Genomic DNA, 15390 nt, shown 5'->3' on the forward strand with positions numbered 1-15390 from the left:
TGAACCAGCATCATAGTTCAAAGGGTAATGGGAACAGGGCAGTGGTGGCAGAGGGCTTACACATGTTTAGGAGGTACAGTTGGTTAAGTTAGACCAAGTACTTATTTGGATTTAGATGGATTGATCAGGATTTTTCAGAGTTTTATTTTGGGTGGCTGGGCATGGGGGTGTGGAGGGCCCTAAACCTGTGTGGAGCAGGAACAGGAACTGGTGTGGCCAGTTGGAGGTGTGGTTGGTTTAGTTTAAGGTTTATCTAGGAAGAGGTGATCAGCACATGGATATTTTAGTCTAGAGCTTGAGAAAGAGGTTTTTGGTGGCAAACCTGGGAGCTGCCAACCTATAGGTGTACTAATTTGAATATACAGCCTCTTCTGCGTAGTACATTGTTGTCTTCTCCTGACTTGTATCTTAAAGCAAAGATTCAGATCTCCATAAATACATAATACTAACAATATACCTCCTTGTTGTGCATAATAACAGAGTGATCCCATAGAAGAGAACATGCTTTAGGAAAAGTACAAGTAACCAGATCGTTGTTGGTTTTTTTCCAGTGTGGCCATGGAAATGCCTGCCTCCGAGGGATGTCACTTTAGCTGACCTTCCACGGCTCATTGTGTTGAAGACTCTGACTCCACAGCTGTGTTCAGTTCAAAATGGCAGAAAAGGCTCCCCCGGGATTAAACAGGAAGACTTCAAGGTCAACACTCTCTCTTCCGCCAGAACCTGTGGACATCGTCCGGAGCAAAACGTGTTCACGGAGAGTCAAAATCAACGTGGGGGGCCTGAACCACGAGGTTCTGTGGAGAACGTTGGACCGACTGCCCAGGACACGCCTGGGGAAGCTGCGAGACTGCAACACGCACGAGAGCCTCCTGGAGGTGTGCGATGACTACAACCTGAACGAAAATGAGTACTTCTTTGATCGGCATCCAGGCGCCTTCACTTCCATTTTGAATTTCTACCGGACAGGGAAACTGCATATGATGGAAGAAATGTGTGCTCTCTCCTTCGGCCAGGAGCTAGATTACTGGGGCATTGATGAGATCTACCTAGAGTCCTGTTGCCAAGCCCGGTATCACCAAAAGAAAGAGCAAATGAATGAGGAACTGAGGCGTGAGGCCGAGACCATGCGAGAGCGGGAGGGAGAAGAATTCGATAACACCTGCTGCCCCGAGAAAAGGAAGAAGCTGTGGGACTTGCTGGAGAAACCCAACTCCTCGGTGGCTGCAAAGGTAAGGAAAGCGTGGCGTTGCTTTGCGGTGTGCGGTCAGGAAAGGTGCCGCCTGCATTCCAGAGGGAGTGCTTTTCTTCCCTGGCGATGTCTTGGTAAGGCAGAACGAAACACGGCTACAGAGACGGTGAGGAATTCTTTCCGAAATCTTATTTAGTCACGTAGCATTATTCTGGCTGTGTAATGTCATCAAATGGTGTTACTCTTTCATAGATGTTACTATGTCGGAACAGTCTGGGCAACAGGGAATGGAGGAGTCTGGTTTCCCTGCTCTGTGTGTTGATGACTTGGAGGTCGAGGAGAAATCACTAGCTCAGATCCGTCAGGCAGGGAGTCTTGCAGAAGCTGGGGCCTGGGCTCCATCCTGAGGAAAGGCGAGGTGTTGTCTTTGAACATGGAGGAGGTGCCTCCTGGCCTGGTTCTCTAGAAGTGCAGGGAAGGAGAGGACGTGTGGCTCAGAGGGCTGGCGGCCCCTCACATCAGCCAAGGTCTAAGGTCTGTCTTATTAAGCCGTGTAAGGCATGAGTCAATGTCCAGATGCACCCATTGACCTCTCCTTGTGAGTCTACTCTGACAATGATGTTTCTGACTGTTGGGGTACAATTCTTTCCACAATTGAGGTATCTCAGAGTTCATAAAGTGTTTGCCAAAAATGAAGGGAAATCCATATGTTTCCACTGTGCCTGCATACATCCAAATCTCAGAGTAAATGTGTTGTTGGTTTTTGCCAGTAATGTCAGTATTTAATTCAACTGCATGCTTCTGTTTATCTAATTTTATTTACACTGATTTTTATCCCATATATTTAGTTTTACATTGCAATATAAATTATGAGTAAAAAATCAAACGACTCATCTTCAGCTACAGAAATATAGTATTGATATTTTGTATGAAAATAGAATATGGAATAAAGAAAAGAGTATGTCCTCATATGAGTTATTTAAATTACTTACAGTTTCTTCAATTATCCTTTTTTATAAGCAGTAAATAATAAAAACTATAATATTCTGTATGCACCTTTTGACTGGAAATTAGGATTTCACATGATAACCTGCGACATATAAATAATGGAACTAGATGACCATAAAATTTCTCATTTGACTTGTCTGGTTTTGCATCTTGTTGACTTCTAAAGGCATTTTACTTTACTAAATGAAATAAACTGTATTTCTGTCATACCTAATGAGGAAATGTGCATTTTGCGGCAAATGGAAAGTTTGTTATGAATCATTTGTTTCCCTGGTAGAAAGAAATAGATGTACTATATCTGTAGGGTTTGGTTTGAAGGTTACTGCTCTTTCCAATTTAAAATGCTTAGTTATGTACTTGAGTTACTCCTAAAAATATGGAGTGAATTTTGAAGATGAATGAGATAAACTCTGGATTTAAGGGAGTATTTGGGGTGTTAAATTAATTCTTTCAAGTCTTTAGGCAATTGAGGGATAAATCATCATTCCACCAACTGTTCCAGAGGGAGTTAGCCAAATATGTGAAAATATGCCGCTAAATCAAAGAAAACTTGAAAGTTTAATGCAGTTTATTTGCTTATAACAGCATTATTAACACATATCTAAAATTAAGTACTGCTATAGAAAATTTTTTAAATATACACATATTTTTTTCTGAAGAATTTCTAGTAAAGATGGAATAGGGTCAATAACTTTCTTTCCCAAATGGGGCATTTCATTAAATCTCCAAATTTTAGAAGCAGCAGCCTTCTCTTAATATCTAAGATGGTAATGTTGAGAATGGGTTATTACAATATATTATTATATGCCCCTGTTATCAGACAGATTGCTTAAACTTCCTTCAAATTATGTATGCACAGAGAAGACATCTACTCTCAAACTACACACAGCAGCTAAGGCCACTGGGTTGGAAATTTTTATGCAGTTATAAATAATAAATTTGTTTCCAAATTATTAATCGCACTAAGCAAATCTTTGCTAACCTAAGTAGAGTCTTCACTAAATTTTCTTAAAGGGTCTGTGTGTGTGTGTGTTTGAGTGTCTGCATTTTCCTCTCAGTTTGAATGGTGAAATAGTGTGGAAATTCTTTACATTTGATTATATGGCGCTTAGTGAAGGCATTGTTCATTTGTCTGAGGCTTGGAACCTTTTGAAAACAGCTCTGTGTGGTGCCTTCTCTGAACCGCTACCTTTTCCTGTATTCTTCTCAAGTCCATAACTTGGTATTTCTACAGAATAATCCTTGGTGGTGGGGGTGCTAATGCAAGGTTTGTACGAATAGTATTTTTACAACTTAGGAACAATTGAAATAATCATTTTGTTAAAGCTGCAGTGGGATGATACTCTAGCCCTTACTGTTAATTATATGGCCACATTAGGATTTTATGCTTATGAAGCTCTTGTGTTGGGATACTTGTAATCTCTGTATTTTCCTAACTTGCTTAGGAGATAAGATTGGAGGAGAATATTGTTTACTTTGCCTTTTCAATTATTGTTCATTCAGTTTGGTAATTTGGTTGAATATATATAGAATGTTCTCTGTGCACTGCAGACATTAAAATACAGGCAGAAAGACACTCCCTTCTCTCCAGAATTTAAAAATATATCCTTTTAACTTAAACAAGGATTTCATATCCTTGAAAAGATTTGTTTATTTTTCTTTTGGTTTGTCTATATTTTATAATTTATCTATAATATCCCTGTAATAAAGAATAAAAGTTATGAGATTACTTGCCAATTCCCTAGCATAGAAGGAAAAACGTCATGTTTTCTATGAAATATTCCACAATAGGATAAAATAGCTATTCACTAACATGGAATGAATACTCTGTAATCAATTAAGCAATAATTCTTCAGCCACGCTCTGTGCATCCACTGTGATACCCAAAGTTACTGCAGGGCCCATTGATCTGTCATCCTCTGGCTTTAGCTGTGATCTTTGACAATAACAATTTGGCTCTTACAGAACATGCTTCTTGATGTCACTTCTATGGATTGAACTTTCTGGCATATTAGTAACTAAAAAAAAAATGCTAAAACAGAGTTTAAAGTTCAGGGTATTAGAAATGACTGCATTAAACAAAATAACATTTTTACACATACACAAAGTACCGTGGAATGTAATTATATTTTTTACAAAATAATGACAGGGCTAATAGAAACTGTTAGTGTATAATTTTCTATGGTGTGGTATGGTCTGGCAGTGCGACATAAGTTTATCTCTGTGTGATAGATAGACTTGGATCTTCAATCCTTGGGACTGCATGTGTGTGTGTACTGTAGGTACAACCCTCATGGAGAGGCAGTGCACAGAGTTTACACTGGGCTGGCACAGATCGCAGGGTTGCCATGACGTGCCATTGTTGGCTCTGGGATACCTTTCCTGGGAACATGCAAGGGCAGGAGATGGGCTTACCCGGCAGCCAGTTTCCTGGGCAGTGAGCTGGAATTGGACTTGACCCTGTATGTCCTTCCAACCTGGGGCAATTTAGTCAGCCTCTGGATCGGACACATTTTCCCCTTTTTTGTTGGCCTCTTTCCAAAGCAACTACAGAAACTGTCTGTAAATATTGCCACAGCGACATCAGGCCTCCGGGTGTTGGAAAGCGTGTCAGGCACTGGGTGCCATGAAATGTGGTATTATCAGCCTCTGCGAGGAGAGAGCCACCAGGAAGAGCACAGCCCGCCTGCTAGCTGAAAGGGGCTAGACTCCTCAGTGTCATGCGGCACCCTCACTCTGCATCTCTGAAGAAGGTCAAGAACAAAGGAAGTCAACCAACCAGTTCTTCAAGCCAATCCAGTGAGGAACCCAGACAAGTAGGTGGACATGGTGTTGGGACAATGCCAGCCAAGAGGCCCATCGCAAGTGTCAGGCCACGAAGCTGGACTGTCAGCAGCTCTATGGGATAAGCACCACATGAAGCAAAATCTGCCCAGTCCGAACCAGTACAGTGAGAGCCATCGGCCATCCCTGGTGGCCAGGGTCCAGGGCTGAGTGGGGGCACTTTATTATCTGATTCCCTCTCCCCAACTTCCCTCTTTATTCACAGCTACCACTATTACCTGAGGACTCTTCCCTCATCTTCTTACATTTTCCCCCATTCTTTGTCCCTCCATCCTTTCCTGTCCTCTCCCTAGCGCAGGAGAGGGAAAATGATTGATAGAGAATTATCTCTCAATCTTTTTTCATTAATGGCCCCCTGAGAAGAAAATTTAAATTAAATTTAAATTCTCCCTAAAGGGAAAGACTAAACACTAAGGAATAATATTTGCCAGGTAGGGTGGAGTTTGGAGGGCTACAAATCTCTTCAGCCCTCCCGACACGAATCAATTTACTTCCTTGGCAGTAGCATTCTATGGAAACTGCCTAGAGTGGGGCCGTGGGGAGTGGGGGGCCTGGTGGGGGGGAGATGACTGTGTTTCCGCCTCTGGCTCATTACCTCCACACACACCCTCATGGCCATAACCATTGACGTGGCCCAGTGCAGCACCTGAAGCAAGCATGGGAAGGGTGGGAGACCTTCGTCATCTTCAGATCAAGAGGGAAGCCAGTGGTGGCAAAGGTAGGACTCTGCCCCTGGAACTCCCGCTTCCTGGAGAGCCAGAGCTCAGCAGTGTGAGTCTCCCAGGGGAGGTGCCTGCTTGGGTGCCCCGCTGGTGGTAAGTCCTTGAGGACCATACTTCCTCTTCTAACCAAATTAGAGTGTCTGCCTTTCAAGTCACAGAAATAGTAAAATGAAAATGAATCCAAATAAAACAAGAACTCCTGTATACTCACCAAGGGGGAAAGAATACATAACATTCTCATTCTATTTATAGTGTGTGGGTCAGTTCTTCTAATGCTTTGAATGAAAAAAGAAAGGTATTGGAACAGAGCCGTAAGTGATTTCCTTTCAGTCCAAGAACAGAATTTGTCACATGTTGTACATATATACATACACCACACAGTCAAGCAAACAACACTGCCCAGTTTAGCTTTCTGATGACTTTCGTACTGATAATAACAGTAGTCATTAGAACCGTGAATGGGCTCCAGAAAATGAGCTGATGTGCTCACCGAAATCTCCCCCCATAGAGGCACCTCGGGCTGAGTGGCACTCAGGTTCTTGTCTAGGCTTGCGGTGGCCTTGTTAGTGTGCCCATCATGCTGTTCCTGTGCTGTTCACTTTTCCCGCCCTGCTCCTTCCTGTCTGCATCCCAGCTGTACCGTTTAGGTTGTTTGTGCTCTTCCCATAACATGAAGCATGGTAAAATATTCCACAGGTGCTCACAGGGCATAGCTTAAAGGGCCAGTCTGTGAAGATTCAGCTTGGAGATACGTTCTTTTCTCCTTTCTAAAACATATAATCTATGCAGATAAATTGGTTAAAAGCCTGGAATAAATTAGGTATTAAAAAAATAAAACAGATAAAATAGAAAACATTGGGATTTGATTAAAATATCTCAAATATTCTATTCTTTAGCTCCTGTGATCCTATTTCTAGATCTGTGCTTCTCTGATTTCCCCAAAAAGACGCCTGAAAATGCACCATTCTGTCTACTTGGCCTCCTTTGATCAGAGAGGGAAGGTAAGGGAAGAGGAAGAAACTAATGAAAGCTCACCTTGCACGGCCTCTTAGGTGGGGTGCCATCGGTCCGGCTTTCCTGGCCAGTGCCTTTTGTCGTAGACTCATTATTCACAGTATCTCCTTTCACTCTTGGAAAGTGTCCCACTTTGAACAATAAACTATATGATCACCTTGCATGTGAAATTTTTTGAAAAAAGAAAAGAAAAAAGAAACTGCCCAAGAACCATGCACTTTGCATTTCCTCTTTGATTCTTGGTTACATCTGAAGAGGGCCGGCCTTAAATTTCAAGCCATTTTTCCATCTGTGTTGAAAAACCATTAATATTAAAAGAAGACATTCACATTCCCTTCATGTTGGATTTTTACATCTCAATAAGTTGTTATCATTTTCAAAGTAATAAAAAAAAAACCTACGTTCTCTAATGTTATCACAAAACAGAGTACATTGGCAGTATTGACATACTCTGTTCTTGAAAATCCATGTACACTGCTTGGGTTATTAACAGATTTGTTTTCTTTATTTCGAGTGAGACACTTGATAAAGTGAATGATGTATTTTAGGTAAGCATCAGTATTATGAAGAAACGGTCACAATATTTAACACTCTCCACTTTGGAAGACTCTACAAGGGTTTGAATAATGTTTTAGATTAAGTGTTCTTATCATTAACTCCCCCCCCCCATTTCTTTTTTTTTTAAGAAAACAAATACTTTCCAAATGCTAACAGTTTGTAAGAAAATGCCCATGGTGTGTGTGGGTACCTTGATCTCAGTAGCTTCCAAATATTATTGACTGTTAAACATTTATGTTGTTGAGTGGAGGAATTTCGTCCTGAAATTTTCTTGTAATAATTGCATGAAAGTACAGTCATGCAACTGCTTTGATTATTCAGGGAGATGGCTCATCATTGCCTTATCCACATTTATGTACATTGTTACTACTTAACTTTCCACCAGCATGTCTGAGAACATCAGGACACCCTTATAGCTACCAGCATTGTGATGTGGTTCAGGTAATATAGCAGTTAGTTGTATTGGAACTGAACTTGAGAAGATGCAATTTCGAATGTCACTGATTTTTTTTCTTTTTACTAGTGCTTTTATATTTTGCAGAAAAAAACTTGTCATGTAGAATTAAATGATATAATCTCTTTCCAGAGAACCTATCAATACAAAATTGTTTGTTATGGAATGTCAAATTAGCCAGTTTTGTAGAATATTAAATATGACATAAAATATTGAATATTTATTGAATGTTAAATATTATATGCATTGGGTCATTCCATTTATTTTTTTATTCCTCTACACTTCCACTTTGTTCCAAAAGAGGCAACTCACTAAAAATATTTACATTAATAATCAAATAAAATGACAGTAAAAGAATTCAAAGCAAAAACAAGAACTAGAAGAAATATATTTTAAATTGTCATAGCAATATGAGGGAATGCTTCATTTTCTAAAAAAAATGTTTTGAATGCTTTTAATTAAAAACAACAATCTTATAATTTAAAATTGAGTTAAAATTCATAAACAAAAGATGTGTTTGTATTAGAAAAATTTAACTCTCTGGCCTTAGTGAAAACTATTAACTGACCCCAGATAAGATCATTTTTAACATGGAGATTCAGTTTGTATATCCTTGTGAAGTGACCATTCTGATGAAGAAGGACATTTTCTAAATAATTTAAAGGGTTGATTCTAAAAGAATTGCTGGAATAAAAATTCGTTTTTGATCAAAACATGATTATACTGAAAAAAAAAAAAAAAAAAAAAACTCCAGCCGCTAATAAATAATTCACAAAGTCACCTTGGATTACAACAGATTTTTTTTTTTTTTTGCATTGATTTAGCAGTGGAGATTTCACTGAATTTGAGAATAACCCTGGAGTTCCCTGACAGTTAAGGATCTGTAATGTGCTGAGACATAATTCTGAATTCTGCTAATGTAAGGTTGTTCTGTAAGAGTTGGTGGTTTTAATAGTGAGTGAGCCTAGATGGCTACCCACTGGTGTTAGCCTAAACCATTTTGGTTTTTTTTCTCCTTATTGACACATATACCAACTTTCAGTAAAAGTTCCTGTACTTTATAGGGGAGATTATATGATATGGTAGAGATTGGTGAAGCTCTCAGGATACATCCGTCATTAAAAATATCCCATTTAGATATGCTAAAAGTAAGAGAATCTTTTAATGATATTACTTTACTTTTTATTGATTTCAGAGGGGAAGGGAGAGGGAGAGAGAAATATCAATGATAAGAGAGAATCATCAATCTGCTGCCTCCTGCACACCCCCTCCTGGGGATCGAGCCCGAAACCCTGGCATGTGCCCTGACCAGGAATCGAACCGTGACCTCCTGGGCCATGGGTTGACGCTCAATCACTGAACCACACCAGCCAGGCTGAATGAGGTATGCTTTCTTAAGGTAGCAGTCAGCCTGGAAATCATTCTTGCCCACCAACAGCCTGGTGGTCATTCATCCTAATCCTTCTCTGCAGAGGGACAGAGAGGATAGAGGCCCCGGGCTGTGACAGCCAGCATGTTCCCCATGTGGACATGGGAGGCAAGCTGTACTTCCTGTGCCTCTCAGCAACATTCAGCCCTTCACCCAACTTCCTCTTTCCCCATATCTCCTGGAATATAGTTGAAGATAACTTCATAGTTTACAATCAGAACTTTGAAGGATTCGAGGGACCAAGACTTCTTTGCAATTAATTGGTAGGTCAGCCTTGATACACAGAGATAACTGATCTAGAATAAAGAAGCTGGACATGGACCAGTTGGAAGAGAGAAGTGTAGTGGCCGGCACAGAGACAGGTAATGGAAAAGTAGAAGAGGAAGATGTTTGCTGTCATCCCTCTAAAACTTTTCCAGGAGGCACTAAAAGCTAACCTCAGAACTATACCAGATTTGCACCAATGTATATGTAGTTTGGGCTTTGTATATATCTGTGTTTACATTAACTCCTTTGCTAGTGCATAAAATGAATGGATTATTTTTGGCCTTAAATCATCCCTTTTAATATCTTTATAAAGCTTTATTTGAAAGACAGGTGCCTGAAGTAGATAAATCCAACTAATAGTATTTGTAGTCAAGTTTCCATGTCTGGTGGGGATGCGAACCAGGCAGCAGCAGCCCTCACTGAGTGGTATCTGAACTAACTCTGTTCTTCTCTCTGTGTGTGTAAGTACATATGTGTAAGGGAGAGAGAGAGGAGAGAGAGAGAGAGAGAGAGAGAGAGAGAGAGAGAGAGAGAGAGAGAGAGAGAGAGAGAGAGAGAGAGAGAGAGAGAGAGAGAGAGATGCATGTTACTCATACACACTACTCCATTTAGAGCATGCTATATTATAATAACCGACCTGCACAAAAAAGCAATATACTTCAACCTGTATTTGGTAACAGACTCAATGCAATTTTGTCATCCAAATAAGACAGCTCATTCAGAATATACGTAAACTTGTGATAACCTGATCAGGCATGAAGTCCCTAGAAAATGCTCCACTGCTACAAAAATAGCAGGAAGAAGTATTTTCATTCGTCTCCCAGGGTTTTGTTTCAGGATGCTAGAGGTCATTGCCACCCTGGATTTCATGCTTTTACTTATGTCTTGTTGAGTCACTCCTGACACAACCACAGGTGTTGAATGCCACTTTAAATAGCTTCTCTAGCCTACGCCACAGCAATGCCAAGGACAGCCGAGTAATCCGCCCAGCTCCAAATGGGGTTGCTCAGTTGTGGTGTCCTTTACCAAAACCAACGTCAGGATGTTTGCACATGACTCAAAGAGCTCCCAGCCTTCCGATCACTAATATAGCTAATATAGTGCAGCTTTGACTACTGACGTGCCGTTGTCTAACTGGTGTCATCTAAATTGTATCCTCAACCAAATGTGTGCCTCAAATTAGATTTTTACAATTTATCTTTATTGTTGAAAGTATTACAAATGTCCCCCTTTTCCCTCATTGACCCCCTACAAGCTGCACCCATTCCCCCCACCCCAGGCCTCCACCACACTATTGTCCGTGTCCAGGGGTTGTGCATATATGCATGTAAGTTCTTTGGTTAATCTCTCTCCACCCACCCACTCACCCCCACCGTGATTTTTTAAGTAAAACATTCAAATTTTTAGTTTAATTCTTAGACTTACATCATCTCTGGCAACAGTTTGTGTGGAGCTACCTAACTTGAACATTGGTGTCCGAGCATGTAGTTTCAACCAGAATTTGGGTGAATTTAAAAATAACTCAGTGCCACTATCTGTGAAGTATAGCAACAGATTTGTGCTGTGATAATTTAGGGTTATTTCATTGATACAACGGAAATTTCCATTTTGGGAGACTAGCAAAAGGCCCTGCGTAATATCCTTAAGGTGAGCAGCTTGTTCCATTTCAATGCATTTTTTCGTTTAGAGGCAGAAAAACATTGGTAGGCAATATTGTTTTTCAAAAGGTGATAATTTGCTATGCCACAGATGAAATGAACTATGATGAATGAAAGAAGGTATGAAATAGTAGGCTAGAATCCAGTAAAACATGAATTCGCTATTACATATTTGCTATGTAAATAAAAACTAGCACATTTTATTATATTTCTTGAATGAATTCTGCAGGTGTGAAAATTAATTACATTATATAAGTAAAGTAATTGCATTGTGAATAATGTTAAAATCTGAAGTAGAAATCTGTTGTAAGCACTGGTCTTAATTTTTCAAACTCATATCTAGCTCATGAGCTATTATAAATATTTTAAATTGCATGGAGTGTTTACAAAGTGCTAATCACACATACTTTTTTTCAAAGTTTTGCATATAAATTATGCTTGAGGTGGCTTAAAGGGTAGCAAAACATTCTGATAGTTATATTTGAACAATATATGTGCTTAAGGAAAGAAATGTTATATTACAATAGAAGAAATTGCTTTGGGTCTGTGGTTACCTTAGTGAAGTTATCGAGCATATGCCGTGGCGTTGATGAACTGGTCTCTCCTGCAGCCCGTGGATGCGTATACCTAAGATTGAGTCTGGAGGTTAGATGACAGGGCTCTTGCTGTTTATCGGACCTTCTGTCCTGGCTGTGATGGGGCAGCCTCATGGGATAGTTTTAGTACAGAAATGGCTCCTTAAGGCACTATATCGACACCAGTGGGTACTTTGAAAATGCCTTTCTCATCGTAGCTCAGCCCAAATGAAGAAATGCTTTTATCACTTCTTCAAGCTCTTTTCTGCTCTGCTCTCTTCTGAGGAGGCTCACTTTCTCCTGTTCTTCTCTCCACACCTGCTTTCAGCTCCTTCACCTGGATCAGCCCTTCCAGAGGATGCAGAAGAAACCCTGTCCTACTGCCTGCTTCACATGCAGTGCTCCTGTCCCATCCTCAGCAAGGGGGGAGGGGGGTGTTTTGGTTACACTTCATTGAACAACTATATTTTTATTGAGGTATAATTGACATACAACCTTATATTCGTTTCAAGTGTACAACATCATGATTCAATATTTGTATACATTGCAAAATGATCACTACAATAAGTGTAGTTAGAATCCATTATCATACATAGTTACAAAACATTTTTTTTCTTCATTGGAGAACTTTTAAGATCTGTTCTCTTAGCAACTTTTAAATATGCATTACAGTATTACTAACTCCATGCTATCACCATGCTGTACATGAGCAACTATTGATTGCCCATTGAATTTTTTTGGCCCCAACTGGATTTCACATTTGTGTTTATCCTAGTTATAAATCTTTTCATGAGAAGATATCTATCTAATAAAATTTCGTGAAATTGAATGTAGTGAAGCGTGCAAATTAGAGAAGGTAAATAAACCTAAAAGATCTGGATTTTATTTTATCTTTAATTTATAAACAGTCATTTTTTTCTTTATCCCAAAGCATTAGAATCTACGAATGGGTAGACTGTTTTATTCAAGACTCTCAAACCAGTATCCAAATAGCACTTTTCCTTTCCATTTGAAAACATCTGGTTCTTCACCCATCCCAAATTCACCCCGAATCCATGAGCTCTGGCTGTGCCAGTTAAACTGGTTTTGCTTTCCAATCTCTCATAATAGTTGTCACTACCCCCAGAGCCTTCTGTTTCTAGCAGAAATATGACTCTGGGGGAGGAGACTGTGGTTAATTGATACCTAATCCAGTAACTGATGCTTTTCACAAGGCTCAGTTAGATTCTGTTTTTCAAAGTCCTCTGTGAGGTGCAGGTGTAACTTCCTAGTTCTTACTCTGTCTTCTAATTCTGAGATCAATTCTTTTCAAGCAAGACTGCATCCTTCACAACCTGGAAAAAAATGAACCTTGTTCCCTGCAGTTCTGAGTCATGAAGTAAGGGGCACATTTTCTTGTCCTTTCTATAAGTGGTATGACCTTCTTCAAAGAGCACGAGGGAAAGAATTAATATTGAACGTCTGCCGTGTGACATCCGTTGAATTTGGGATTTTCATATTGACCCTTTACAAGATAGGTTGGCAAATGTTTTCTGTAAATATTTTAGTAAATATTTTGTAAATGTTTTAGTAAGTATTTTCAGCTCTGTGGGCCATAATGTCACTGTCACAACTACTCAGCTCTGCTGTTGTAGGGTGAACACAGCCATAGACAACACATAAACCAATGGGTATAGCTGGATTCCAGTATGACTGACAGCCACTGGGTCTGGCCCAGGGGCCATAGTTGGCCTCCTGCTACTTTCTATCGCCCTTTGAGAAAGACATCATTAATCCCATTTTACAGGTTAGAGGGGTGACACCAGAAATATCACATTTGTGTCTATTGTCCCTCTCAGTGTGGCATACTGGGATTTGTACCCAGTCTCTCCAAAGCTTGGATTTCCCACAATTCTTCCTGTCCAGTGTGCTTATCATTCCTTTATCCTCATTGTCCAGTATTCCTGTCACTATCCAATATCCACTGAAGACTTTGGTTCATGTCTGTAATCATCTTACTACAGTGCCCCCTTGCTGTCATGCAGACAGCAACCAATTATAAATTCCAGCCTCAATGGTCCCCATCTTGAACTCAGCAAATGGATGAAAGCACCTTCAGAAGCTTGAACTCTGATGCCAGCCACCACGCTTCCATTTCCCACTAAATCTATACTTTGTCCCCATTGCAACCTCTTTTGCTTTACTTATCTCCTTCCTTTCTACTCAGTGGGGATCACTGGATCCACTGCCTTGATCTAGGCTTTGGTTATCCCATAACTGGATAGTGGTGATGTCCCTAACTGGCCTTTCTCACTTCATCTTCCTCCAGTTCTAATCTCATCCCCATGTAGCCAAGAGAATTACCTTCCACAAAGGTGCCTCTGAAGGGGTCGTTCTGAATGATGAAGTTCAGTGGTTTCCCATTGCCTGCCGTCTGGTTCAGACTCCTCAGCGTCACGTGACAGACTCTTCACAACCTTCGCTGCCCACCCTGTGTCTTGTCACTCCTCATAAGGCAGGTCCCTGAATAATGCCCTTTTGTTCAAGGTTGTTTCGTTATAATGTTGATGAGATGCTGTAGAAACTTAACTCTTGTTTATATCAATGAGCCTATAGTAAAAAAGGTTCCTTTATATGTTGTTTCATGGCAGTTCTAAGAAGCTGGGGACAGGGCTCAGTGAGAACTTACTGTACATAATGCTCCGTTGTTCTAGCCCAGTGGTCGGCAAACTCATTAGTCAACAGAGCCACATATCAACAGTACAACAATTGAAATTTCTTTTGAGAGCCAAATGTTTTAAACTTAAACTTCTTCTAACACCACTTCTTCAAAATAGACTTGCCCAGGCCGTGGTATTTTGTGGAAGAGCCACACTCAAGGGGCCAAAGAGCTGCATGTGGCTCGCGAGCCGCAGTTTGCCAACCACAGTTCTAGAGTATCCTGAAGACGGGGCTCTGGTTTAGTTGTTTATTGCACTCAACAGACAGTCTTCCCACATGGTTACATCTATCCAGAGGGGACATTTCTTTCTCTGAGTTGAACCAGGGTGCCTTGTAAACTGCTGCAGCCACACCTGGACACAGCTGGCACATTCATGGCTCTGTGGCCACCACTGCTTTCCTGACCTGGAATGCCCGTTGCTCCTTTTCTGTCCATATGTCCCTGTTCCTGTGATGTGCACCTGACTCCCCCTCTGTTTTTCCCTAGCTCTTTATTCACTCTTGTGATCTAGAGAGATTCTCTCTGTGTTGTTCTCATCTCCCCAGCTAGGCTGTCGCACTTGAGGGTGCAGACCACATCTCTTCATTCAATTCCTGACACCAGCACAGTTCCCAGCACGTACCAAATGCTTAGTACCTGCCACGGAATGACACCAAAGGGCAGACATGAAAGCAAGACCAAATGTTTCACAATATTTCCGTTTCCCTGTGAAAATTAAACAACATAGTTAGAAGTTGACTGTCTCATCCCAGTGATTAGACCTGCGTAATGCTAGGTTTGTTTTAGGAAGTTTAAGGAAGCTGGATATCTGACCTGTTTAAATGGGTTTATGTTTTTGAAATAGGCTGAGAACCGTACATGTGGGTTTTCCATTTATCCATGGTGTAAGCTCTCGCGTGTAGGCTGCTCTGTGTGCCACAGAGTTTATGCAAAGAGAGGCCTCAGGGGAGCTGAAAGGCGAGCTTTCA

The 15390-nt window shown here is 40.6% G+C and overlaps 1 protein-coding gene across 1 annotated transcript in view; it reads left to right on the plus strand.

The window, feature by feature from the left end:
- Positions 1–653: 653 nt before the first annotated feature.
- KCNB2 (potassium voltage-gated channel subfamily B member 2) overlaps positions 654–15390 on the plus strand; it is a 313898-nt gene continuing 299161 nt past the window's right edge. The window contains exon 1 of the mRNA XM_008150337.3: positions 654–1232. Coding sequence (XP_008148559.2) covers positions 654–1232 — 579 coding nt within the window. The remainder of the gene's footprint in view (positions 1233–15390) is intronic.

Source organism: Eptesicus fuscus, chromosome 19 (genome assembly GCF_027574615.1).
Source record: "Eptesicus fuscus isolate TK198812 chromosome 19, DD_ASM_mEF_20220401, whole genome shotgun sequence".
Lineage (NCBI taxonomy): Eukaryota > Metazoa > Chordata > Mammalia > Chiroptera > Vespertilionidae > Eptesicus > Eptesicus fuscus.